This window comes from Chrysemys picta, chromosome 1 (genome assembly GCF_011386835.1).
Source record: "Chrysemys picta bellii isolate R12L10 chromosome 1, ASM1138683v2, whole genome shotgun sequence".
Classification (NCBI taxonomy): Eukaryota; Metazoa; Chordata; order Testudines; family Emydidae; genus Chrysemys; species Chrysemys picta.
The window spans coordinates 348,926,267-348,949,397 of NC_088791.1; the positions used below are offsets into that span (position 1 = coordinate 348,926,267).

General features: G+C 48.5%; 3 protein-coding genes across 3 annotated transcripts; 1 reads left to right on the forward strand and 2 right to left on the reverse strand.

Annotated features, from left to right (window-relative positions):
- The first annotated feature begins 1,582 nt into the window (after positions 1–1,582).
- Positions 1,583–2,545, forward strand: LOC101952138 (olfactory receptor 52K1-like). The gene has a single exon (XM_005314872.2). The coding sequence runs from the start codon at positions 1,583–1,585 to the stop codon at positions 2,543–2,545; it is 963 nt and encodes a 320-aa protein (XP_005314929.1).
- Positions 2,546–10,947: 8,402 nt separating this feature from the next.
- LOC135980974 (olfactory receptor 52K1-like) lies at positions 10,948–11,910 on the reverse strand. The gene has a single exon (XM_065581899.1). It carries the CDS (start codon positions 11,908–11,910, stop codon positions 10,948–10,950), a length of 963 nt encoding a protein of 320 aa, XP_065437971.1.
- A 7,800-nt stretch (positions 11,911–19,710) lies between these two features.
- Positions 19,711–22,317, reverse strand: LOC101951964 (olfactory receptor 52K1-like). Its single transcript, XM_065598570.1, has one exon. It carries the CDS (start codon positions 22,127–22,129, stop codon positions 21,143–21,145), a length of 987 nt encoding a protein of 328 aa, XP_065454642.1. The 5' UTR covers positions 22,130–22,317; the 3' UTR covers positions 19,711–21,142.
- Positions 22,318–23,131: the final 814 nt, after the last annotated feature.

Sequence of the window (23,131 nt, forward strand, 5' to 3'; positions counted from 1 at the left end):
GTGATGATGTGTAACCAGCTGTATATGAGGTCCCAGTGCAGTGTGGTGATGGAGACAACAAGTGACCTCCTTGAATGTACAAGCAGGGGAATAGGAAGTGGAAATAGAGAGGTGTGAAGCTTGGTGAGACCATCATTGGGCACTGTTTCTAGGTCCGGTGTCCACACTTCAAAAAGGTTGTTAACAGATTGAAAAGGGTTCAGAGCAGGTGATCAGAATGGTCCCTTCTTGCCTTAAAATCTATGACTCTATAATTATTTGATCACAATTTTTTTCTCAGTTCATGAAATAATTAATAATTTTTTCTACAACCTTACGTCAGTATGGCTTGTAGCAGCTTGTAATAATTTTCCCTTTGTGAAAATAGTCTCTGCATTTCTGTTCATTTGGACTTTTTATATCATAACATTTCTTCTCTCCAAAGTCTGTTTTGAATACATGTGACTTTTCTTAAGAGGCTTTGGTGATGGACCTTGTCAAAGGCTTTCTGAAAGCCCAAATACACTATAGCCACTGGATCACCCCTGTCCAGATGTCTGTTGACCTCCTCAATGAATTCTACTAGATTGGTGAGGGATGATTCTGTTCTTTATTATCATTTCAACCTATTCGCCTGGCTCCGAAGTTAGGCTCACTGGGCTGTAATTGCCGGATCACCTCTGGAACCTTCTTTAAAAATTGGCATCACATTTGCTATTTGTCAGTCATCTGGTACAAAGGCTGATTTAAGTGATAGGTCACATACCCGGGTTAGTAGTTCTGCAATTAGATATTTGAGTTCCTTTAGAATTCCTGGGTGAATCCCATGTGGTCCTGGTGACTTATTACTGTTTAATTTATCAGTTTGTTCCAAAACCTCCTCTGCTGACACCTGGGACAGTTCCTCAGATTTGTCACCTAAAAAAAACAGCTCAGTTATCCCAGAAGTCGGTGGGGAGTTCTTCCCCTGACTTCAATGGGAGCGGGATCAGACTCATAGGTTCTTTGGCTATGTCTACGCAGCGAGCGGCAGTCAGTCTCACAGCTCGGGTTGACAGATGCAGGCTTGTGCTTCTCGAGGATAGCTGTGTAGATGTTGAGGCTCAGGTTCTGAAGCTGAGATCAAAATAGCACTACTCATGCATGTTCCCGATGTACTACGTACATCCAGGCTGAAAACCCAGAATGTGCTGCTGAATGTACCAGGCACATCTTGCTACATGCAGCTTAACATGCCAGGTATTTCTAGGCTGAAAGCATGTTCCGTGCGGCCAGATATACTAGGTACTTCACGGGAGAATGCACACTAAACAATATGCATCTTCTAGTAGCAAGATACACCAGGTAGGATATTTGTAACCAAGTGGGGTTCATAACTCATGACTTGTAATAACATTCTAAGAACTTTAAATGATTTTGCACAGAAAAATATAAGGGTTTGTATGATTAGTATTGCAACATGACTGATGAACTCAGAAAGAGGTCAATCCACTTCTTCCAGAGCTGAGACTGGCCCCTAGCATATATTTAATTTACAGGGTCTGTTCATTTCATGTGTTATGTTTTATTGAAAGGAAAGACATTGATCTGAGACTTGCAAAAGATGCCACAACAAGACAACCTGTCAGGTTCCAACAGCACAGGCTCTGATCCATCAGTGTTCTTCCTGACAGGCATCCCGGGGCTGGAATCTCTGCACCTCTGGATCTCCATCCCCTTCTCCTCAGTGTTCACCATGGCCCTTCTAGGAAACTGCACCCTCTTGTATGTTATCAAGACAGAGCCCTCCCTACACAAGCCCATGTTCTATTTCCTCGCCATGCTGGCCGTCATTGACCTGGTTTTATCCATAACAACTGTGCCGAAAATACTGAGCATCTTCTGGTTTAATTCCAGGGAGATCAGCTTTAACGGCTGCCTGGTGCAGATGTTTTTCCTTCACTCGTTCTCCATCATGCAGTCTGCTATGCTGCTGGCCATGGCCTTCGACAGGTACGTGGCCATCTGCAACCCCCTGCGGTACGCCACCATCCTGACCAATTCAGTGATAGCAAAGATTGGGCTGGTGGCTTCGGCTCGGGCTGTTCTGCTAATGCTCCCTCTGCCCTTCCTCCTCAGGAGGCTGCCCTACTGCGGGTCCCACATCATCTCCCATTGCTACTGTGAGCACATGGCCATGGTCAATCTGGCTTGTGCCAACACCAGGTTCAATAACATCTATGGGATCATTGTTGCTCTCTTCATTGTGGGGCTGGATCTGATGTTCATCTCCCTATCGTATGTCAAGATCCTAAGGGCTGTCTTAAGCCTGGCATCCAAGGAAGAGCAGCTCAAGGCTTTTGGCACCTGTGTTGCCCATCTTTGGGCCATCTTAGTGGTCTACACACCAGTGATCCTCTCCTCAATAATTTACAGGTTCGGCCACCAAGTCCCCCCACACGTACACATCCTGCTGGCCAATTTCTACCTCCTCTTTCCTCCCATGATGAACCCCATCGTGTACGGTGTGAAAACCAAACAGATTCGTGACCGGGTGCGTCTCCTGTTCCGAGGGAAAAGCTTCTAGGCTGACCAGGCGGGGGCTGCTGAGTGATCAGGAAGCAGAGGATGCAGGAGAGGTTTTCTGAGTAACTTAGACAGCATGTTAGTGGGGGCTTTGTGTACACTGGGATGGGAACTCCACCTCCGACGCACAGCAAGCTATACACCGTCCCCTACACAAGCTTAGGGCTGCTGGCCAGAAGGTGATCTTGGCCATGACCTTTTTCTCACTCGGCCCTGTGTGTGGAGTGTGAAGGAGTGTGAAGAGGAGTGTGAAAGCTCCTTGTACCTTCTCGTGCTTTGCAGGAACATCTGGCCTTTATTACTGACACACCCAGCCACAGCCACAGAGGTGCATGCAGCAGGAACAAATGCTGTATCTGCCCCGATGTTCCATCAGATCTGAGATGCAGCAACACATCCTGGGCCATTTAGGCACCGGAATAAGTGCTCAGTGCTGGGCTCTTCTGTCCCAAACGTGCAACCATGGAAGCTGCTGGTGCCAACCTTTTCTATGGGAAATCTGGCCTTAGTTGTGGTGTCTGAACGTTTGAGAGTCTGTCCCCAGTAGTTGAACCCTACCACACAGCAGCACAATGCACCAGGTCGAGAGAGGGGGGCGAGGAAAGGTGTATCTGCCTCAAAGAGCACTTCCAAAATCCCCAAATCCTTACCAGAATGATCTCAGGCACAAAGTATTTAAAGTTCACTTTCTGATACTGACAATAAATTAATGAAACAGAGTGTTGTGTGTGTGTGTGTGTGTTAATGAAATACTTGGGAAAAAGTCTTGCTCTATTTTGCTATCACCTTTGTTCCTGTTGCCTAATATATGCTGGATAACATATAGATATATATCACATTCGTAATATGTATTGTCTGCATAATATATATATACACTAGTAGTATGCATTAACTACCAATAATATTAACTACAAATATTGTAGCGAAAGAACTAGATAAGTTAAAAAAAGAACTAGATAAGTTCATGGAGGATAGCGTCATCAATGGCTATTAGCCAGGATGGGCAGGGATGGTGTCCCTAGCCTCTGTTTGCTAGAAGCTGGGAATGGGCGACAGCGGCTGGATCACTTGATGATGACCTGTTCTGTTCATTCCCTCTGGGACACCCGGTATTGGCCACTGTCGGAAAACAGGATACTGGGCTAGCTGGACCTTTGGTCTCACCCACTATGGCCGTTCTTCTGTTCTTAACAGTGATATCGCTGAAACAGCCTATGCCATAATCCTGTTCATTCACTTAAGCTTAGTATCCCATAATACCTTCATTTGGCACAAGCAGACATGAAACTTGTCAAAATGTGTCACTTGTCAAATCATATATAATAGCAGCTGAAATTTGTAACAGGGGGAGCGCCCCGTCAGTGTAAGGGGAATGCCACATAGCCCCACAGGCCGACTTTTTGGAGACTGGTATCATATTGAACCTTGTTCCTGTGCCATATTAATAAACCTGCCTGACACTGGTTATTTGGGCTCTAGAGTCTATTTCATAACAAAATAAGGAACCAAAGTGTGGTCAAACGGTACAATTTATCAACAATTCCAGACAGTTTGAATCACCACCCATAGATATCGCTGCAGAGATCCTGTGGCCCATTTTCCCTGGAAAGCTTCTGATTTCTGGCACCCTGTGGGGTAGCACAAAGAGAAATGGTCTCTCGGCCTCAGCGACATAGCTCCTGCCTGAGGCCCTTTCCCCATAGTGCCAGGGGGCATGGGTGGAGTTTGTAGGATTATGGGGGGTGCTGCCCCCAAACTGCACACGTTGCTAGTGGGGGGGCACAATTTAAAGGTTCAGCCGCCTCTCCCGCCTAGCCACAAGGCACCCGGCACTGCCATGTACACCTGAGAAGGGGACAGCGATGAGGAGTCCTGTGCCAGCAGCCGGCCCCAGACTCCCTGCTGGTGGGGCGGTGTCCGGTGACGGTCCCCGCCCAGGCCAGAGGAGCCCTGCGTCTGCGGTGGGTGGCAGAGGGCAAAGCAGAGCTGCCGGGGGTGGGCGAGGAGAAGGGGCCGGCCCCGAGAGGAGGTGGTTGCCAGGTGGCAGGAGGGTTCATGGCTGTTCCTTCTCCGAGCTGCCGCACCCCATCATCCGTGGCTGTTGGGTCCCCTGGAGTATCGGCGCTGCTGCCCCCCAGGGGCTGGGGCTGGGCAGTGACACTCTGTTTCCAGCTGGACAATGCCGTGATCTGGACCAACATAGGTAACAGCCGGGCCTGGCATGAGTGTGTCCCTCTGCCCAGCACTGGTGGCCCCTGTGTCGTTCCCGGGCGGGGGGTGCCTGTGAGGTGCACCAGGTTACTGGGAGGTGCCTGCGGCAGGGCTGCCGGGTGATGACAGGGTTACTGCCAGGTGTCCGGTTTTGACCGGCATGTCCGGTCGGAAAGGGGAAGCTCTCAGCGACCGGACCGCACCGCTGCAGTAACCCGCCTCTGCCACCGGGGTGTGGGAAGAGCAGCAGCTGGGCTGGCGTCTGGAGAGACTGGGCTGCTCCCGGCACAAAGTAGGTACCGGCGCTGGCCGGGGAGGGAACCTGTCAGACCCCCCCTCCCACCCTCTGTGCCCCGATTCCCCCACCCCGCTGCGCCCCGATTGGGCAGGCTCCTCATCAGCTCCTCCCAGCCCGGCTCTGCAGGTGGCACGTGAGTCCCGGGGGGTGGGGGAATGAGCGACGGGGGGAGATACAGGCGGGGCAGTGGGCGGAGCCTCGGGGAAGAGGTAGGGAGGGGCGGGGCCTCAGGGGAAGGGGTGTGGCAGAGACGTTCGGTTCCCAGGCATTAGAAAGTTGCCAAGCCCCGGTGACGAGCTCCAGGCACACAGCGGGTTGCTAAAGTGCAGGGTGTTGGCAGGGTCTGGCTGTAGCGCCTGCCTGGTCCCGTTGCCCGAGGAGCTGCACACGCCCTTCAGCCCAGGGAGGCCAGGCTGGTGCTCACAGCCCCTTCCCATTTGGTCCGGCTGAGGGGGGGATGGGTTGCCGGCCTGGTGGGCGAGGCGGGAGGGGGCCACTATCAACCTGCATATATTTGTAGTGGGGGGGGCACAATGTAAAGGTTCGGCCACCCCCAAACAAGTCGAGTCACCTCCTCGCCCCAGGCAGGCCCCTCTCTTACCCTCCCTCTCCCCCCCGGAAAGAAGCGTCCCTCGCCCTGCGGTGCCCAGCTGTAGCTCCTGCCTCTCCCCACGGGATGCAGCATGCAGTTCTCCTGGCCTCTGAGCTCACTTGACTGGCCTGGCTCCGGCCAGCCGCCTCACAGGGATGGGGCCCGGCGGCACCATGTGACCGAGCACGGGGCTGGCTCTGAGTCAGCAGGAAACCCACACGCAGGAGTGGGGCAGAGCCAGCCCCACCCCGAGCTCCTGGAGGCTGGGTGCTTTCCAGCCATGGCTTCCAAGGGCCCTCTCCCCACCCCAGCTCTGGACACTGAACATTAGCCACCGTGTGGCCATGGTTAAATCCCCTCTCTCCCCACCCCCCGCCGGGTCCTTATGCAAGACCCGAACAGACACCAGGGCAGGTGCCCGGCACCACGGGACAGCAACAACCCCACAGTGGGCCCTGCACTGCAAGCCTGGGGCAGGGGCGGAATTTGTCCCCCAAGGGTGGCCCCTTGTCCTGGCTGGAGCTGCCCCCAAATATTGAAGTCAAACTATGGCTATGCAGGGGGCCCTTCTTCCTACCCAAAGAGGAAGTGGTAGCAGCTGCAATTGTGTAGTGTTGCTGCTTATGTTCCACCCCAGAGCTGGCTGCATGTCTGCAATGGGGGAGTGGGTCCATCTAGAACAGGGGTGGCCAACCTGAGCCTGAGAAGGAGCCAGAACTTACCAATGTACGTTGCCAAAGAGCCACAGAAATACGTCAGCAGCCCCCCGTTCAGCTACCCGCCCCTCCTCCCAGCGCCTCCCGCTCACCGGCAGCCCCGCCGATTAGCGCCTTCCCCTCCCTCCCCACACCTCCCAATCAGCTGTATCCTGGCATGCAGGAGGCTCTGGAGGGGAGCGGGGAGGAGCGAGGACACGGCAGGCTCAGGGGAGGGTGCGGAACGGGTGGAGTGGGGGCAGGGCCCGTGGCAGAGCCAGGGGCTGAGAGTGACCCCCCCCACCCCCCGGCACATTGGAACGTTGGCGCCTGTAGCTCCAGCCCCGGAGTCGGTGCCTATACAAGGAGCCTCATATTAACTTCTGAAGAGCCGCATGTGTCTCCGGAGCCACAGATTGGACACCCCTGTTCTAGAATGAGGTTTGGGGGATTCTTCTGGATAAAAGAGGCCACGTATATGTAAGATGTCATTATCCATCTCTTCCCCAAACCAGTGTTCAGTTGTCTTCATAGTCCAAGCAAAGCCCTAACACTCACTTGCTGTGACTCTCTAGGCTCCAAAGCGGATGTACCACTGTAGTGACCCAAGTCTCTCACCTCCCACCTGAGGAGTAAAGTCAGCAGGGGGTCATTAGGAGGTATAAATACTCTCACCCAGTTGATCCTGGCTGAGGGGAGAGTCCTGCAGTTTGTGTGTGACATGTGCTGAGAGGGAAGGAGACGCAGCCAGGGTTCAGGTGAGCTGGGGCAGTTTAGATTAAAGCTAATCCAGGATCTTTCTAAATAGGAGATTTTTAAAGCAAATGGAATGCTTGGGGCCAAATCTGCTGTCAGTCACCCTGGTGTAAACCTGGAATGATTCTGGATTTACACCCGTATCAGTGAGAGCAGAGTGAGGTTGGTCATTCAGAAGGAAACTATTTAATTCCATCAAAAAACAAACAAACAAACAAACAAACAAAACGATGGGAAGATTCCACTGAGTGTTCCAAAACATCCGGGATGTTCGGGTTACACACACAAAGCCACACTTCTCTCCCCTTGTACTTCTCTCCCTTTCACTGTGAGAGACTCTTTACTGTGTGTCTGCGTTATCATGGGAGATTTCAGTCTGGGGGTCATATGTTTTGGCAGAGAGATAAGTAATGATTAGGACAGGGCAGTCCTATAAAACGATCGCAATCGCTTGCTAAACTGGGCTGACTTGAACAACCTGCAGATGCTTACAACTAAATGTGAAAAATGTATAAGCAGGGGATTCTGTCTGGCTACTCCATTGTTGTACCTGAAAGGCTGGTTTTGGGTGTTTCCAGCCTCACATCACATTTTAGTAACTCACATAACAAGATTTCATAGTGTCACATAACATGATCACACATACGAGCCAGCGAGATATCTTTGTTTAGCAGATCTAGACTTCTAGAATGATACCTCACAAGGCATGCTTTGTACAAAACGTATCATAATTCCATCACCAAGGTAAATGTGGGGTGCTTTGGGGTGCAGTGTCACAATTGTGTCTACACAGAGGTTTTTTCTGGCATGGCTATGTCTGTCAGGGGTGTATATTTTTCACACTCCTGACTGGAATAGTTGTCTACACTACACAGGTTTGTTGGCACAGTTATTCCACTCAGGAGTGTGAAAAATTCACACCTCTGACAGACATAAGCCATGCCAGGAAAACCCCTGTGTAGACACAATTGTGACACTGCATCCCAAAGCACCCCACATTTACCATGGTGATGGAATTATGATACGTTTTGTACAAAGCATGCCTTGGGAGATATAATTCCGCTAAACGGTGATATCTCCCTGGCTTGTATGTGTGATCATTGTATGTGAAGCTATAAAATCGTGTTATGTCTGAGTTACTAAAATGTGATGTGAGGCTGGAAACACCCAAAACCAGCCTTTCAGGTATGTCAAAGGAGTAGTCAGACAGTGTTAATTGCTGTCGTCAACACCCATTCAGGGAAGAATCCACAGATGTGGTCTCCTCATCTCAAAAAAGATATACTGGCACTAGAAAAGGTTCAGAGAAGGGCAACTAAAATGATTAGGGGATTGGAAAGGGTCCCATACGAGGAGAGATTAAAGAGGCTAGGACTTTTCAGCTTGGAAAAGAGGAGACTAAGGGGGGATATGATAGAGGTATATAAAATCATGAGTGATGTAGAGAAAGTGGATAAGGAAAAGTTATTTACTTCTTCCCATAATACAAGAACTAGAGGTCACCAAATGAAATTAATAGGCAGCAGGTTTAAAACAAATACAAGGAAGTTCTTCTTCACGCAGCGCACAGTCAACTTGTGGAACTCCTTACCTGAGGAGGTTGTGAAGGCTAGGACTATAACAGCGTTTAAAAGAGAACTGGGTAAATTCATGGTGGTTAAGTCCCTTAATGGCTATTGGCCAGGATGGGTAAGGAATGGTGTCCCTAGCCTCTGTTTGTTAGAGGATGGAGATGGATGGCAGGAGAGAGATCACTTGATCATTGCCTGTTGGTCCACTCCCTCTGGGCCACCTGGCATTGGCCACTGTCGGTAGACAGGATTCTGGGCTAGATGGACCTTTGGTCTGACCCGGTACGGCCGTTCTTATGTTCTTATGTTCTTAGCACAGGAACTCTGCATAAGAAATCTTCCTCAGAGGGAGCACAGAGACCATGGAGAATGTTTGGCCAATGGGGGCACACCCCCCCCCCCACGTCACATGCACAGACTTTCCAGCAAGCTGGAAGAAAGTATAAAAGAGGGGGAGTGACATCATCCCTTGTCTTCACTCCCCCACACTCAACACCTGCAAGAATCTCTGCAAGACAAAGGACTTTGAAGGGGGAGAGGAACACCAGCTGCAAAGCAGATACAACCTGTTCCTCAAGAATCTGTAAACCTGCTTGTATCATCAGTCAGGGGGAGATATTCTGATTCAAATCCTACCTAGTGTGTACAAGTCTTAGATTGCAAATTTGTTTGATTTCCTAGGTCACCTGCTTTGGTCTGTTTGTTATCACTTATAATCACTTAACATCTATCCTTCTGTAGTTAATAAACCTGATTTATGTTTTATCTTAACCAGTGTGTATTTGAGTGAAGTGTTTGGGACTCTTAGCTCCGTTAGCAAAGGCTGATGCAGATCTTTCCCACATCGAGGAGGGAGCAGACTATTTAATGAGTTTACGCTGTACAGATTGCTGTGCAGTGCAAGACGGTCTAATTCTGGGTTTATGCTCCTGTAGGGGTGCAAGGCTGGGAAATTGGCTGGTGCCTCCTTTGTTGGTCCATGAGTGGCTTAGGTAAAGCACCTTGGTAACTCAACTGGGGGTGTGGCACCACCTGCTGTCATTTTGGGTGATAACAGGGCCCGGAGGGGCTGGCTGTGGGTCATCAGCAGAGAAGTGTAAGAGGCCAACCCAGCTGAACAGTTAGGGAGCACAGCAGTTCCAATAGCTTCCAGACTTCAACAACGGAGTACATCCCGTCACAACAACCATATCAGCCAAAGAGTCCTTTTGACGATATAGCTTATATCATTTGAGGAGAAGGTTTGCCTATACCAACAAAAGATCTCCTTACACTGATATACACTTCATTTCCTCTAGAAGGTTCTGATGGTGTAGTTATACCGGCAAAGGTTTCTAGGGTAGCCTACACTAATATGTGGTCTTATCCTGACAGATGGGGACCAATGAACTCCCACTGTAGCCAATGAGAATTGTGGGAGTTCATCACATCTGAGGACTAGCCCCACAGTTCTTACAGAGCTTTTTGATCCTTCTGGGTGAAAGGGGCTAAAATGTGATCCTAATTCATACTCATTACCAACATGAGCCCATTGAAGTGAATGGATGGACTCCTATTGACCTAGACAGACATGGTCTGGGAGGTAATATCTTTTATTGGACCAATTTCTATTGGTGAAAGACACAAGTTTTCAAGCTATACAGAGTTCTTCAGGTCACTGATTTCGTAAGAATTGGGCTGGGCCTTATTTCAGCCGAAAATTAGGTGCTGAATTTTATTGAAGTTCTGTTCAAGATTCTTCAGTTAGATTGAAAGATAATAGGGTGGGTAACCGGCAAAGAGAGAAACACCGTTCACATGCATTGCAACCCAGGAAATCATCTTATTAAAATTGAAATAATCTTATTGTCATGGAGGCAGCAGGGCTTAGTGGATAGAGCACTGCCCCGGGATGCCAGAGACCTAGGATCAATTCTTAATTCAGTCATTGGGCTGCTGGGTGAGGTTAGGTAAGACACTTCACCTCCCTACATCAAAGAAGTGAGCAGGCCTAGCCCTCTTGCAAGTGATGCAGGACCACAGCCAAGTGTATCTTCCATGGTGACCACCACAGCTCAGGGAGAACACGGGGACTGTATGCTGCACCCCCTGCAAAGGTGACGGCATTCCCACACCAGCATGCACAGACCTTTCACTCCATGGTTTGTGAAGAGCTTTAAAATTGTTCAGGATGCACGATGCTGCAGAAAGGTTCATCAGCACTAACGATTCCTGTGCATTTAGGGGTGTGGGGCACTTGCTGATGGGTTTCCCACCACTAGACTCCACACAAGGTGCAGCCTAGAAGCTTTTCCTTTGGAACAGGAGACGAACTCTGTTGCGAATCTGTTTAGTTTTCACACCGTATACGATGGGGTTCATCATGGGAGGAAAGAGGAGGTAGAAAGTGCCCATCAGGACATGTACGTACGGGGCAATTTGGTTGCTGAATCTGTGAATTACTGAGGAGAGAACCCCTGGTATGTAGACCACTAGGATGGCGCAAAGGTGGGCAACACAGGTGCCGAAAGCCTTGAGCTGCTCTTCCTTGGATGCCAGGCTTAAGACAGTACTCAGGATCTTGACGTATGACAGGCCGATGAACAGCAGATCCAGCCCCACAATGAAGATAGCTACGATGATCCCATAGATGTTATTGATCGTAGTGCTGGCACAAGCCAGCTTTGCCACAGCCATGTGATCGCAGGAGCAATGGGAGATGATGTGGGACTGGCAGAAGGGCAGCCTCCTGACGAGGAAGGGCAGAGGCACCATGAACAGAACAGCCCGGGCCAAAGCCATCAGCCCGATCTTTGCTATCACTGAATTGGTCAGGATGGTGGCGTACCGCAGGGGGTTGCAGATGGCCACGTACCTGTCGAAGGCCATAGCCAGCAGCACAGCAGACTCCATCATGGACATCGAGTGAATGAAAAACATCTGCACCAGGCAGGCGTTAAAGCTGATCTCCCTGGAATTAAACCAGAAGATGCTCAGTATTTTCGGCACGGTGGTTATGGATAAAACCAGGTTGATGGTGGCCAGCATGGCGAGGAAATAGAACATGGGCTTGTGTAGGGAGGTGTCTGTCTTGATAACATACAAGAGGGTGCAGTTTCCTAGAAGGATCAGGGTGAACACTGAGGAGAAGGGGATGGAGATCCAGAGGTGCAGAGATTCCAGCCCCGGGATGCCTGTCAGGAAGAACACTGATGGATCAGAGCCTGTGCCGTTGGAACCTGACAGGTTGTCTTGTTGTGGCATCTTTTGCAAGTCTGACATCAATGTCTTTCCTTTCAATAAAACATAACACATGGAATGAACAGACCCTGTAAATGAAATACACGCTAGGGGCCAGTCTCAGCTCTGGAAGAAGTGGACTGACCTTTTGTTGAGCTTATCAGTCATGTTGCAATAACACTAATCACACAAACCCTTATATTTTTCTGTGCAAAATCATTTAGAGTTTTTAGAAGGCCATTACAAGTCTCGAGTAATGAACATACCTGGTGTACCTTGTTACTAGGAGATGCACATTATTTAGTTTCAGAGTAACAGCCGTGTTCTGTTTCTGCAAAAAGAACAGGAGTACTTGTGGCACCTTAGAGACTAACAAATACGTACCTAGTATATGTGGCCACACAGCACATGCTTTCAGCCAAGAAATACCTGGCATGTTAAGCTGCATGTAGGAAGATGTACCGGTACATTCAGCAGCACACGCTAGATATTCAGCCAGGATGTACGTAGTCCATCGTGGAACATGCATGAGTAGTGCTATTTTGATCTCAGTGATGACCAAGGGTACATCTACACAGGAATGTCAGCCCACGGCAGCAAGTCTCAGAGCTCGGCTCGACAGACTCGGGGCACCTCGCTAAAACAAGCTGTGTAGATGCTGTAGCTCAAGTTGGGGCTCCAGCCCACCTGCTTCAGAGCCCGAGCCTCAACATCTACCCAGCTATTCTTAGCGTGTTACCCCGAGAAGCACGAGCCTGTGTCTGTCGACCTGAGCTGTGAGACTGACTGCCGCTCGCTGCGTAGACATAGCCAAAGAGACTATGAGTCTGATCCCGCTCCCATTGAAGTCAGGGGGAGGACTCCCCACTGGCTTCCGGGATAACTGAGCTGTTCTTTTTAGGTGACAAATCTGAGGAACTGTCCCAGGTGTCAGAAGAAGAGATTTTGGAACAAACTGATAAATTAAACAGTAATAAGTCACCAGGACCAGATGGGATTCAGCGAGGAATTCTGAAGGAACTCAAATATCAAATTGCAGAACTACTAACTGTGGTATGTGACCTATCACTTAAACCAGCCTCTGTACCAGATGACTAGAGGATAGCTAATGTGATGCCAATTTTTAAAGAAGGTTCCAGAGGTGATCCTTGTAATTACAGCCCAGTGAGCCTAACTCCAGAACCAGGCAAATTGGTTAAAACGATTGCACCACAGCTCAGAGAGCCGAAAAGCGAACAGAATTACCAGACATGAACAAGATTTGTTGGGGAAGAGTCAACCTGGCTACTGTAAAAGGAAATCATCCCTCACCAATCTAGTAGAATTCTTTGAGGAGGTCAACAAATGTGGACAAGGGTGATCCAGTGGCTATAGTTTACTTGGACTTTCAGAAAGGTTTTGACAAGTTTCCTCACCAAAGGCTCTTAAGCAAAGTAAGTTGTCATGGCCTAAGAGGGAAGGTTCTCTCATGGGTCAGTAACTGGTTAAAAGACAGGAAATAAAAGGTAGGAATGAATGGTCAGTTTTCAGAATGGAGAGAGGTAAATAGTGGTGTCCCCCCAGGGATCTGTACTGAGACCAGTACCGTTCAACGTAGTCATAAATGATTTGGAAAAGGGGGTAAACAGTGAGGTGGTGACATTTGCAGATGATACAAAATTACTCAAGACATTACTCCAAAGAAGACTGTAAAGAGTTGCAAAGGGATCTCACAAAACTGTGTGACTGAGCAACAGACAAAATTCATAGAATCACAGTGCTGGAAGGGACCTCAGGAGATCATCTAGTCCAACACACTGCTCAAAGGAGGACAAATGCCCACATGTTTTTTTTTTTTAAACCCCCAGTTCCCTAAATTGCCCCCTCAAGGATTGAACTCACAACACTGGATTTAGCAGGCCAAGGCTCAAACCACTGAGCTATTCCTACCCACACATGTAGTCAAAACAGACTATGGAGAGAAGAAATCTTATGCTATAAAAATCCAAATCAACAGAGATGGAGAGACCATTTTGACAAAGGGGAAAATATTACAAGCTGCTACAGTCCATATTTATCAAAGGTTGTAGAAAAATTATTAATCATTTCATTAACTGAGAAAAAATTGTCATCAAATAATTATGGAGTCATAGATTTTAAGGCAAGAAAGGACCATTCTGATCACCTGCTCTGACCTCCTGAATAACACAGGCCACAGAATTTCACCAGGTGAGTTCTGCCTCAAGCCCATAACATCTCTTGGAGCTAGAGCGTATCACTGAGAAAGGCGTCAAGTCTTGATTTAAAGACTTCAGGCGATGGCGATCCAACCACATCCCTAGTTAAGTTGTTTCAAATGTTAGTTCGCCTTCCTCTTCGAATGTGCACCTTGTTTCTAGTCTCAATTTGTCTAGTCTCAGTTCCCAGCCACTGGATCTCATTCTGCCTTTGTCTGCTAGATTAAAGAACCTTCTGCAGTCAGAAATCTCTCCCCTTCTATGGACTTAGAGACTGTGATCAAGTCACCTCTTAACCTTCTCTCGGATAAACTAAATAGCTCGAGCTTGTTCAGTCTCTGGCTATAAGCCATGTTCTCTAGCTCTGAAATCATTCTTGTAGCTCTTTTCTGAACCCCTTTCAATCTGTCAACAACCTTTTTGAAGTGTGGACACCGGACGTAGAAACAGTGTCTCCAAGCCTCAGACCTCTCTATATCCACTTGATATTTCCCTGCTTATACTTTCAAGGAGGGCATTTGTTCTCTCCATCACCACACTGCACTGGGACCTCATGTACAATTGGTTATACATCATCACTCCAAGTTCTTATTTGAGTCAGTGCTTTCTAAAACATAGTCCCCCATCCTGTAAGTGTGATCTGCGGTCTTGATTCCTCAATGCAGGACCTCGCATTTAGTTGTAATCAACTGCACGTTGTTCAAGTGAGCCCAGTTTAGCAAGTGATTGAGCTCGTTTTATAGGACTGCCCTGTCCTAATCACTACTTTTCTCTTCCAAAACATATGTCCCCCAGACTGAAATCTCCCATGATAACACAGACACACAGTAAAGACTGGTTTCAGCGTAGCAGCCGTGTTAGTCTGTATCCGCAAAAAGAACAGGAGGACTTGTGGCACCTTAGAGACTAACACATTTATTTCAGCATAAGCTCAAAATAAGCTCAAAATAAATTTGTTACACAGCAAAGAGTCTCTCACAATCCAGTTGTGCATGGGGCGAGAACTATGGCTGTGTGTGTGTGTAAACCGAATACCCCTGATGTTTTGGAACATTCAATGGTTTCTTACTGTCGTTTTTTTGGCTCTTTGTTTTTTGATTAAATTCAATAGTTCCCTTCAAAATGACCAACCTCACTCTGCTCTCACTGATACAGGGGTAAATCCAGAATCATTCCAGTTTTACACCAGGATGACTGATAGCAGATTTTGCCCCAAGTTTTACATTTACTTTAAAAATCTCCTATTTAGAAATATCCTGGATTAGCTTTAATCTAAACTGCCCCGGCTCACCTGAACCCTGGCTGCGTCTCCTTCCCTCTCAGCACATGCTGAAGTCACACACAAACTGCAGGACTCTCCGCTCGGCCGGGATCAACTGGGTGAGAGTATTTATACCTCCTAATGACCCCCTGCTGACTTTACTCCCCAGGTGGGAGGTGAGAGACTTGGGTCATTATAGTGGCACATTTGTTTTGGAGCCTAGGGAGTCACCGCAAGTGGGGAATGTAGAATAATCCGGGTCTTTCCTCCTGGGTGGCTGTTCATATCGACATCTACATGAAAAAGTGCGGGCCAAACCCTCAGCAGAGTGCATGGAAGTGTAGGCCATATTGTATTCGTCCACAAAAAGTGTGCAAATCCCCTCAACCGATGTGTGCACCAGGGGATTTACATACCTAAATTGGGCAGGTGAATAAATGCGCACACAGTGTGCAGGACTTTACCCTGTGTGTTAGGGCTCTGCTTGGACTTGACTATGAAGACAAATGAAAACTGGTTTGGGAAAGAGATGGATAATGACATCTTACATCACATGTGTCAAACTCAAGGCCCGCGGGCCACATCCGGCCCGCCATACAATTATATCCGGCCCGCGAAATCGTTTTATATATCTGTTTTTAATGGCCCTGTGATATGACGCCCCAATAACACACACTACAAATCCCATGATGCAGTGCAATTGCCGCCAACGGCAAGCCGCGGTTCAAGTTCGCGGTCTGTTGATGTATACAACGCTAATCTCAAATCAAAGCTAGACCCCAACAATGGCCAAGAGAAAAATTGATTCTGAAAACCGAGGCTTTCAAAGCCGGTGGGAGAATGAGTATATGTTTACTGAAATTGCAGGTAAACCAGTGTGTCTCCTTTGCGGGAGTAATATCGCTGTAATGAAGGAGTATAACCTAAGACGGCACTACGAGATGAAACATGAGAACAAATTCAAAAACCTGAGCGCAGGACAGAGGCTACAAAAGGTAGAGGAGTTGAAGAAGAATTTGACATCCCAGCAGACGTTTTTCACCAAAGCAAAATCACAAAGTGAAGCTGCTGTGAAAGCAAGTTTCATTGTGGCCGAAGAGATCGCCAAATCAGGACGGCCGTTTACCGAGGGGGAATTCGTAAAGAATTGTATGATGAAAGTGTGCGACGTCCTTTGTCCAGATAAAACGCGAGCGTTTGCAAATGTAAGCCTCAGCAGAAACACTGTTGCTAATCGGGTTTGTGAGATGGCGACTGATTTGAAAACACAGTTGATTGAAAGAGCAAAAGATTTTGTTGCATACTCCCTTGCCGTGGATGAAACTACTGACGCGACTGACACTGCACAGCTGGCGATATTTATCCGTGGTGTGGATTCCAATTTGTGCGTAACAGAGGAAATACTGGACATTAAATCGATGCACGGGACAACGAAAGGAGAAGACATCTTTGGAAATGTATTTCAAAGTGTAACCGACATGAAACTGCCGTGGGAAAAACTCGTTGGACTTACAACAGATGGCGCACCTGCTATGTGTGGTGAAAAAAATGGACTGGTGGGAAGGATGCGCTCAAAGATGCGGGAGGAGAACTGTGCCGGTGAGTTGACAGTGTATCACTGCATCATACACCAGGAATCGCTGAGTGCTAAAGTCCTAAAAATGGATCATGTGATGAACACTGTAACACAAACCGTCAACTTTATCAGAGCCCACGGTTTAAATCACCGCCAATTCCAGTCTTTTCTGCGGGAAATAGATAGCGAGTTTGGCGATATGCCATATCATACGGAGGTCCGGTGGCTAAGTCGGGGAAAAGTTCTCAAAAGACACTTTGAGCTGCGAGAGGAAATCTGCCAGTTCATGGACAGTAAGGGGAAAGACTGCACAGTTCTGCGGGATGAAAAGTGGAAATGTGAGTTGGCGTTCCTGGCTGACATAACGTCGCATCTTAGCGCTTTAAACCTTCAACTCCAGGGACGGGAGCACATAATCACCGATATGCATGATGCAGTGAAGGCATTTCAAGTGAAGCTGCGCTTATGGGAGACACAAATGCACCAATGCAACTTGTCTCACTTTCCCTGTTGCCAAGTAATACGGAACCAAGAAAGTGCCACAGTTTTCCCAAATGCCACCTTTGCTGAAAAACTCAGCGCGCTGCGCACTGAGTTCGCACGGCGCTTCAGTGACTTTGAGGCACAGAAAAGTAACTTCGAGCTGCTTCGCAACCCATTTGCAGTCGATGTGGAAACCGCACCTGTAGAAATGCAGATGGAGCTGATAGAACTGCAATGTAACGGGACACTGAAGGCAAAGTACGACACTGCGGGGCCAGCACAGTTCACTCGCTTCATTCCTGAAGCGATGCCGCAGCTCCGCCAACATGCGGCTCGAATCCTGTCCATGTTTGGCAGCACATATCTGTGCGAGCAGCTGTTCTCTGTGATGAAAATTAACAAAACGTCACACAGGAGTCGCCTCACTGATGAACACCTGCAATCGATCCTGAGAATCTTCACAACACAGAACCTAACCCCAAACATAAACGAACTTGTTGCAAAGAAAAGACTCCAAGTATCAGGCTCTGACTAAATAGGACAAGAAAATGGAATGTTATGATTTGTTATGATTATACTTTTGCTTTAAATTCAATTTTTTATTTATATTTTCAGATTTTTTAATATTCCAGCATGTACAGATTTTGAATGTATTGTATTGACAGGATATTTTTTTATGAAGAGCAAAATATTTTAAGTTGAAATGTATTTATTTTGGAATGATATCCTGTATTTTGGTTCATATTAATGGTTAAAAAACATAAATATTTAGTCTGTTAAATAAATGGTTATACTGTTCGGCCCGCGAGTTTTGAGTTTTGGCCCCCTGTGCAATTGAGTTTGACACCCCTGTCTTACATGTACACGGCCTCTTTTATCCAGAACAACTCCCCAAATCTAATTCTAGACAGACCCACTCACCCATTGCAGACATGGGTCTGCGGTGGAACATAAGCAGCAACACTACACAATTGCAGCTGCTACCACTTCCTCTTTGGGTAGGAACAAGGGCCCCCTTCATAGGAATAGTTTGACGTCAATATTTGGGGGGCAGCTCCAGCCAGGACAATGGGGCCACGCTTCAGGGACAAATTCCATGCCTACCCCAGGGTTGCAGTGCTGGGCCCACTGTGGGGACACTGCTCATCCCGTGAGGCCGGGCACCTGCCCTGGTGTTTGTTCAAGTCTTCCATAGGGATGCGGGGACTGGGGGGTGGAATTTAACCATGGCCATAGTGTGGCTAAAGCGCAGGTGTCCACAAACAGGGTGGGGGCCTTGTAACCATGGCTGGAAACCACACAGACTCCAGGAGCTCGGGGCAGGACCGGGACTGCCCCACTCCTCTTCCTCTGAGGCCCTGCCCCCTAACCGAATACTGACAGTTTCCCTTTTCGACCGGACATTCTGGTCAAAAACCAGACACCCGGCAACAATCCTGTCATCACCTGGCAGCCCTGCCGCAGACACTCCCCAGTAACCTGGTGCATCTCACAGGCACCCCCCGCCCGGGAATGAGGGAAGGACGCAGGGGCCACCAGTGCTGGGCAGAGGGACACACTCGTGCCGGGCCCGGCTGTTACCTATGTTGGTCCAGATCACGGCATTGTCCAGATGGAAAGAGAGTGTCACTGCCCAGCCCCAGTCCCTGGCAACCACCTCCTCTCGGGGCCGGCCCCTTCTCCTCGCCCACCCCCGGCAGCTCTGGTTTGCCCTCTGCCACCCGCCGGAGACGCTGGGCTCCTCTGGCCCTGGGTGGGGACCGTCACCGGACACCACCCTACGAGCAGGAGGTCTGGGGCCGGCTGCTGGCACAGGACTCCTCACCGCTGTCCCCTTCCCAGGTGTACATGGCAGTGCCGGGTGCCTTGCGGCTGTGGGGGAGGGGCGGCTGAACCTTTAAATTGTGCCCCCCCCACTAGCAACGTGTGCAGTTTGGGGGCAGCGCCCCCCATAATCCTACAAACTCCACCCATGCCCCCTGGCACTATGGGGAAAGGGCCTCAGGCAGGAGCTATGTCGCTGAGGCCGAGGGACCATTTCTCTTTATGCTACCCCACAGGGTGCCAGAAATCAGAAGTTTTCTAGGGAAAATGGGCCACAGGATCTCTGCAGCGATATCTATGGGTGGTGATTCAAACTGTCTGGAATTGTTGATAAATTGTATCGTTTGACCACACTTTGGTTCGTTATTTTGTTATGAAATATACTCAAGAGCCCAAATAACCAGTGTCAGGCAGGTTTATTAATATGGCACAGGAACAAGGTTCAATACGATACCAGTCTCCAAAAAGTCGGCCTGTGGGGCTATGTGGCATTCCCCTTACACTGACGGTGCGCTCCCCCGTTACAAATTTCAGCTGCTATTATATATGATTTGACAAGTGACACATTTTGACAAGTTTCATGTCTGCTTGTGCCAAATGAAGGTATTATGGGATACTAAGCTTAAGTGAATGAACAGGATTATGGCATAGGCTGTTTCAGCGATATCACTGTTAAGAACATAAGAATGGCCATAGTGGGTGAGACCAAAGGTCCAGCTAGCCCAATATCCTGTTTTCCGACAATGGCCAATACCGGGTGTCCCAGAGGGAATGAACAGAACAGGTCATCATCAAGTGATCCAGCCGCTGTCGCCCATTCCCAGCTTCTAGCAAACAGAGGCTAGGGACACCATCCCTGCCCATCCTGGCTAATAGCCATTGATGAAGCTATCCTCCATGAACTTATCTAGTTCTTTTTTAACTTATCTAGTTCTTTCGCTACAATATTTGTAGTTAATATTATTGGTAGTTAATGCATACTACTAGTATATATATTGTGCAGACAATACATGTTATTAATGTGATACATATCTATATGCTATCCAGCATATATTAGGCAACAGGAACAAAGGTGATAGCAAAATAGAGCAAGACTTTTTCCCAAGTATTTCATTAACACACACACACACACACACACACACACACATACACACACACACACACACACACACAATACTCTGTTTCATTAATTTATTGACAGTATCAGAAAGTGAACTTTAAATACTTTGTGCCTGAGATCACTCTGGTCAGGATTTGGGGATTTTTGAAGTGCTCTTTGAGGCACATACACCTTTCCTCACCCCCCTCTCTCGACCTGGTGCATTGTGCTGCTGTGTGGTAGGGTTAAACTACTGGGGACAGACTCTCAAATGTTCAGACACCACAAGTAAGGCCAGATTTCCCATAGAAAAGGTTGGCACCAGCAGCTTCCATGGTGGCACATTTGAGACAGAAGAGCCCAGCACTGAGCACATATTCTGGTGCCTAAATGACCCAGGATGTGTTGCTGCATCTCAGAGCTGATGGAACATCAGGGGCAGATACAGCATTTGTTCCTGCTGCATGCACCTCTGAGGCTTTGGCTGGGTGTGTCAGTAATAAAGGCCAGATGTTCCTGCAAAGCACGAGAAGGTACAAGGAGCTTTCACACTCCTCTTCACACTCCTTCACACTCCACACACAGGACTGAGTGAGAAAAAGGTCATGGCCAAGATCACCTTCTGGCCAGCAGCCCTAAGCTCGTGTAGGGGACGGTGTATAGCTTGTTGTGAGTCGGAGGTGGAATTCCCATCCCAGCTTACACAAAGCCCCCACAAACATGCTGTCTAAGTTACTCAGAAAACCTCTCCTGCATCCTCTGCTTCCTGATGTCTCCACAGCCCCCTCCTGCTCAGCCTAGAAGCTTTTCCCTCGGAACAGGAGACACACCCGGTCACGAATCTGTTTGGTTTTCACACCGTACACAATGGGGTTCATCATGGGAGGAAAGAGGAGGTTAAAATTGGCCAGCAGGATGTGTACGTACGGGGTGACATGGCGCCCGAACCTGTGTATTGTTGAGGAGAGAACCACTGGTGTGTAGACTATTAAGATGGCACAAAGGTGGGAGCCACAGGTGCCGAAAGCCTTGAGCTGCTCTTCCTTGGATGCCAGGCTTAAGACAGCTCTTAGGATCTTGACATACGATAGGGAGATGAACATCAGATCCAGCCCCACAATGAAGACAGTTACGATGATCCCATAGATGTTATTGAAACTGGTGTCGGCACAGGCCAGCTTCACCACGGCCATGTGCTCACAGTAGCAATGGGAGATGATGTGTGACCTGCAGTAGGGCAGCCTCCTGAGGAGGAAGGGCAGAGGGAGCACTAGGAGAACAGCCCGGGCCAAAGCCACCAGCCCGATCTTTGCTATCACTGAATTGGTCAGGATGGTGACGTACCTCAGGGGGTTGCAGATGGCCACGTACCTGTCAAAGGCCATGGCCAGCAGCAGAGTAGACTCCAGAGTGGAGAACGAGTGAAGGAAAAACATCTGCACCAGGCAGGCATTAAAGCTGATCTCCCTGGAATTAAACCAGAAGATGCTCAGTATTTTCGGCACGGTGGTTGTGGATAAAACCAGGTCGATGACGGCCAGCATGGCGAGGAAATAGAACATGGGCTTGTGTAGGGAGGGCTCTGTCTTGATAACATACAAGAGGGTGCAGTTTCCTAGAAGGGCCACGGTGAACATCGAGCAGAAGGGGATGGAGATCCAGGGGTGCAGAGCTTCCAGCCCTGGGATGCCCGTCAGGAAGAACATGGACGGATCAGAGCCTGTGCCATTGGGAGCTGACAGGTTGCCTTGCAGGAGCATCCTCCAAAAGTTTCCCAACAACATTTGTCCTGTCAATAAAACATATGAGATGGGTGAACAGACACTACACACATGAGATGCTGCACTCCACTCTGGCTCATGGGGTGCAACTCCTTTGGGAATGGATGACAAGGTCTGGAGCTGATAGAAACATTGGTTGGGTGGTAAATATCGAGGAGCTCAAATTAAGGAAAGCCTGGATCCAGGGGTGTAAGTACAAAGTGATAAGATATCAGCTACCGGAGGGTTCTTTAATCTGGCAGGCAAAGGCAGAACAAGTTCTAGTGACTGGAAGTTGAAGCCTTCATAATGCAAACTGTGAATAAGATGCAACCATGCAACTGGAACTAAGCTGGAATTATCCAGTTCAAGAGAACCATCAGTAGCTGTAGTAAGTTCTCCATGGCTTAGGGTCTTTCAATAGAGATTGGATGTTCCCAGAGAGATGTTCTAACTCAACCACAAGTTACTGGGCTGCATGCAGGAATCATTGGGTGGGTTCTTTGGCGTGTGATATGCAGGAGGTCAGGCTAGATGGCCATAATGGTCCCTTCTTGCCTTTAAAATCTACCACTCTATTATTTCAACAGGCACTGTGTCCACTTCTGTCACGTCTGGAGTTGGCTCTACACATCAGATCTGTGACACCAACCCTTTCCAATTTTCCCTACATGCCTTTGCATTACCTTTTGTGTTATCATGAGCGTTTCTTTCAGTGCCATCACTATGGTACCTGAGTGCTTTGGGGAGACACAATGAACTTCATACTCCATTTTCATCTGCAGCTTTCAGATTTCAAATTCTATTTTGCTATTTTGGAGTGTTAGGCACTTGTGCAAGATCAACCCGGATCGGCCACAGCCCACAGAACATATCAAGCAAATCAGCCGAAACCAGATAGTCTAGAAATTAGCTAAACCCTTCCCTCCCTCAGACAGCGACCACCCCATGAGTCCTACACTTGCCCAGGTGAGAAGTTGGTGTGGTAGATATGGGCTTTGCAGCATGGTTAGGGTATTTCTGACC

Bases quoted from the DNA above. Each gene is read 5' to 3' on its own strand.
- LOC135980974 (XM_065581899.1), bottom strand. From the start codon at position 11,910: ATGCCACAACAAGACAACCTGTCAGGTTCCAACGGCACAGGCTCTGAT.
- LOC101952138 (XM_005314872.2), top strand. From the start codon at position 1,583: ATGCCACAACAAGACAACCTGTCAGGTTCCAACAGCACAGGCTCTGAT.
- LOC101951964 (XM_065598570.1), bottom strand. From the start codon at position 22,129: ATGTTGTTGGGAAACTTTTGGAGGATGCTCCTGCAAGGCAACCTGTCA.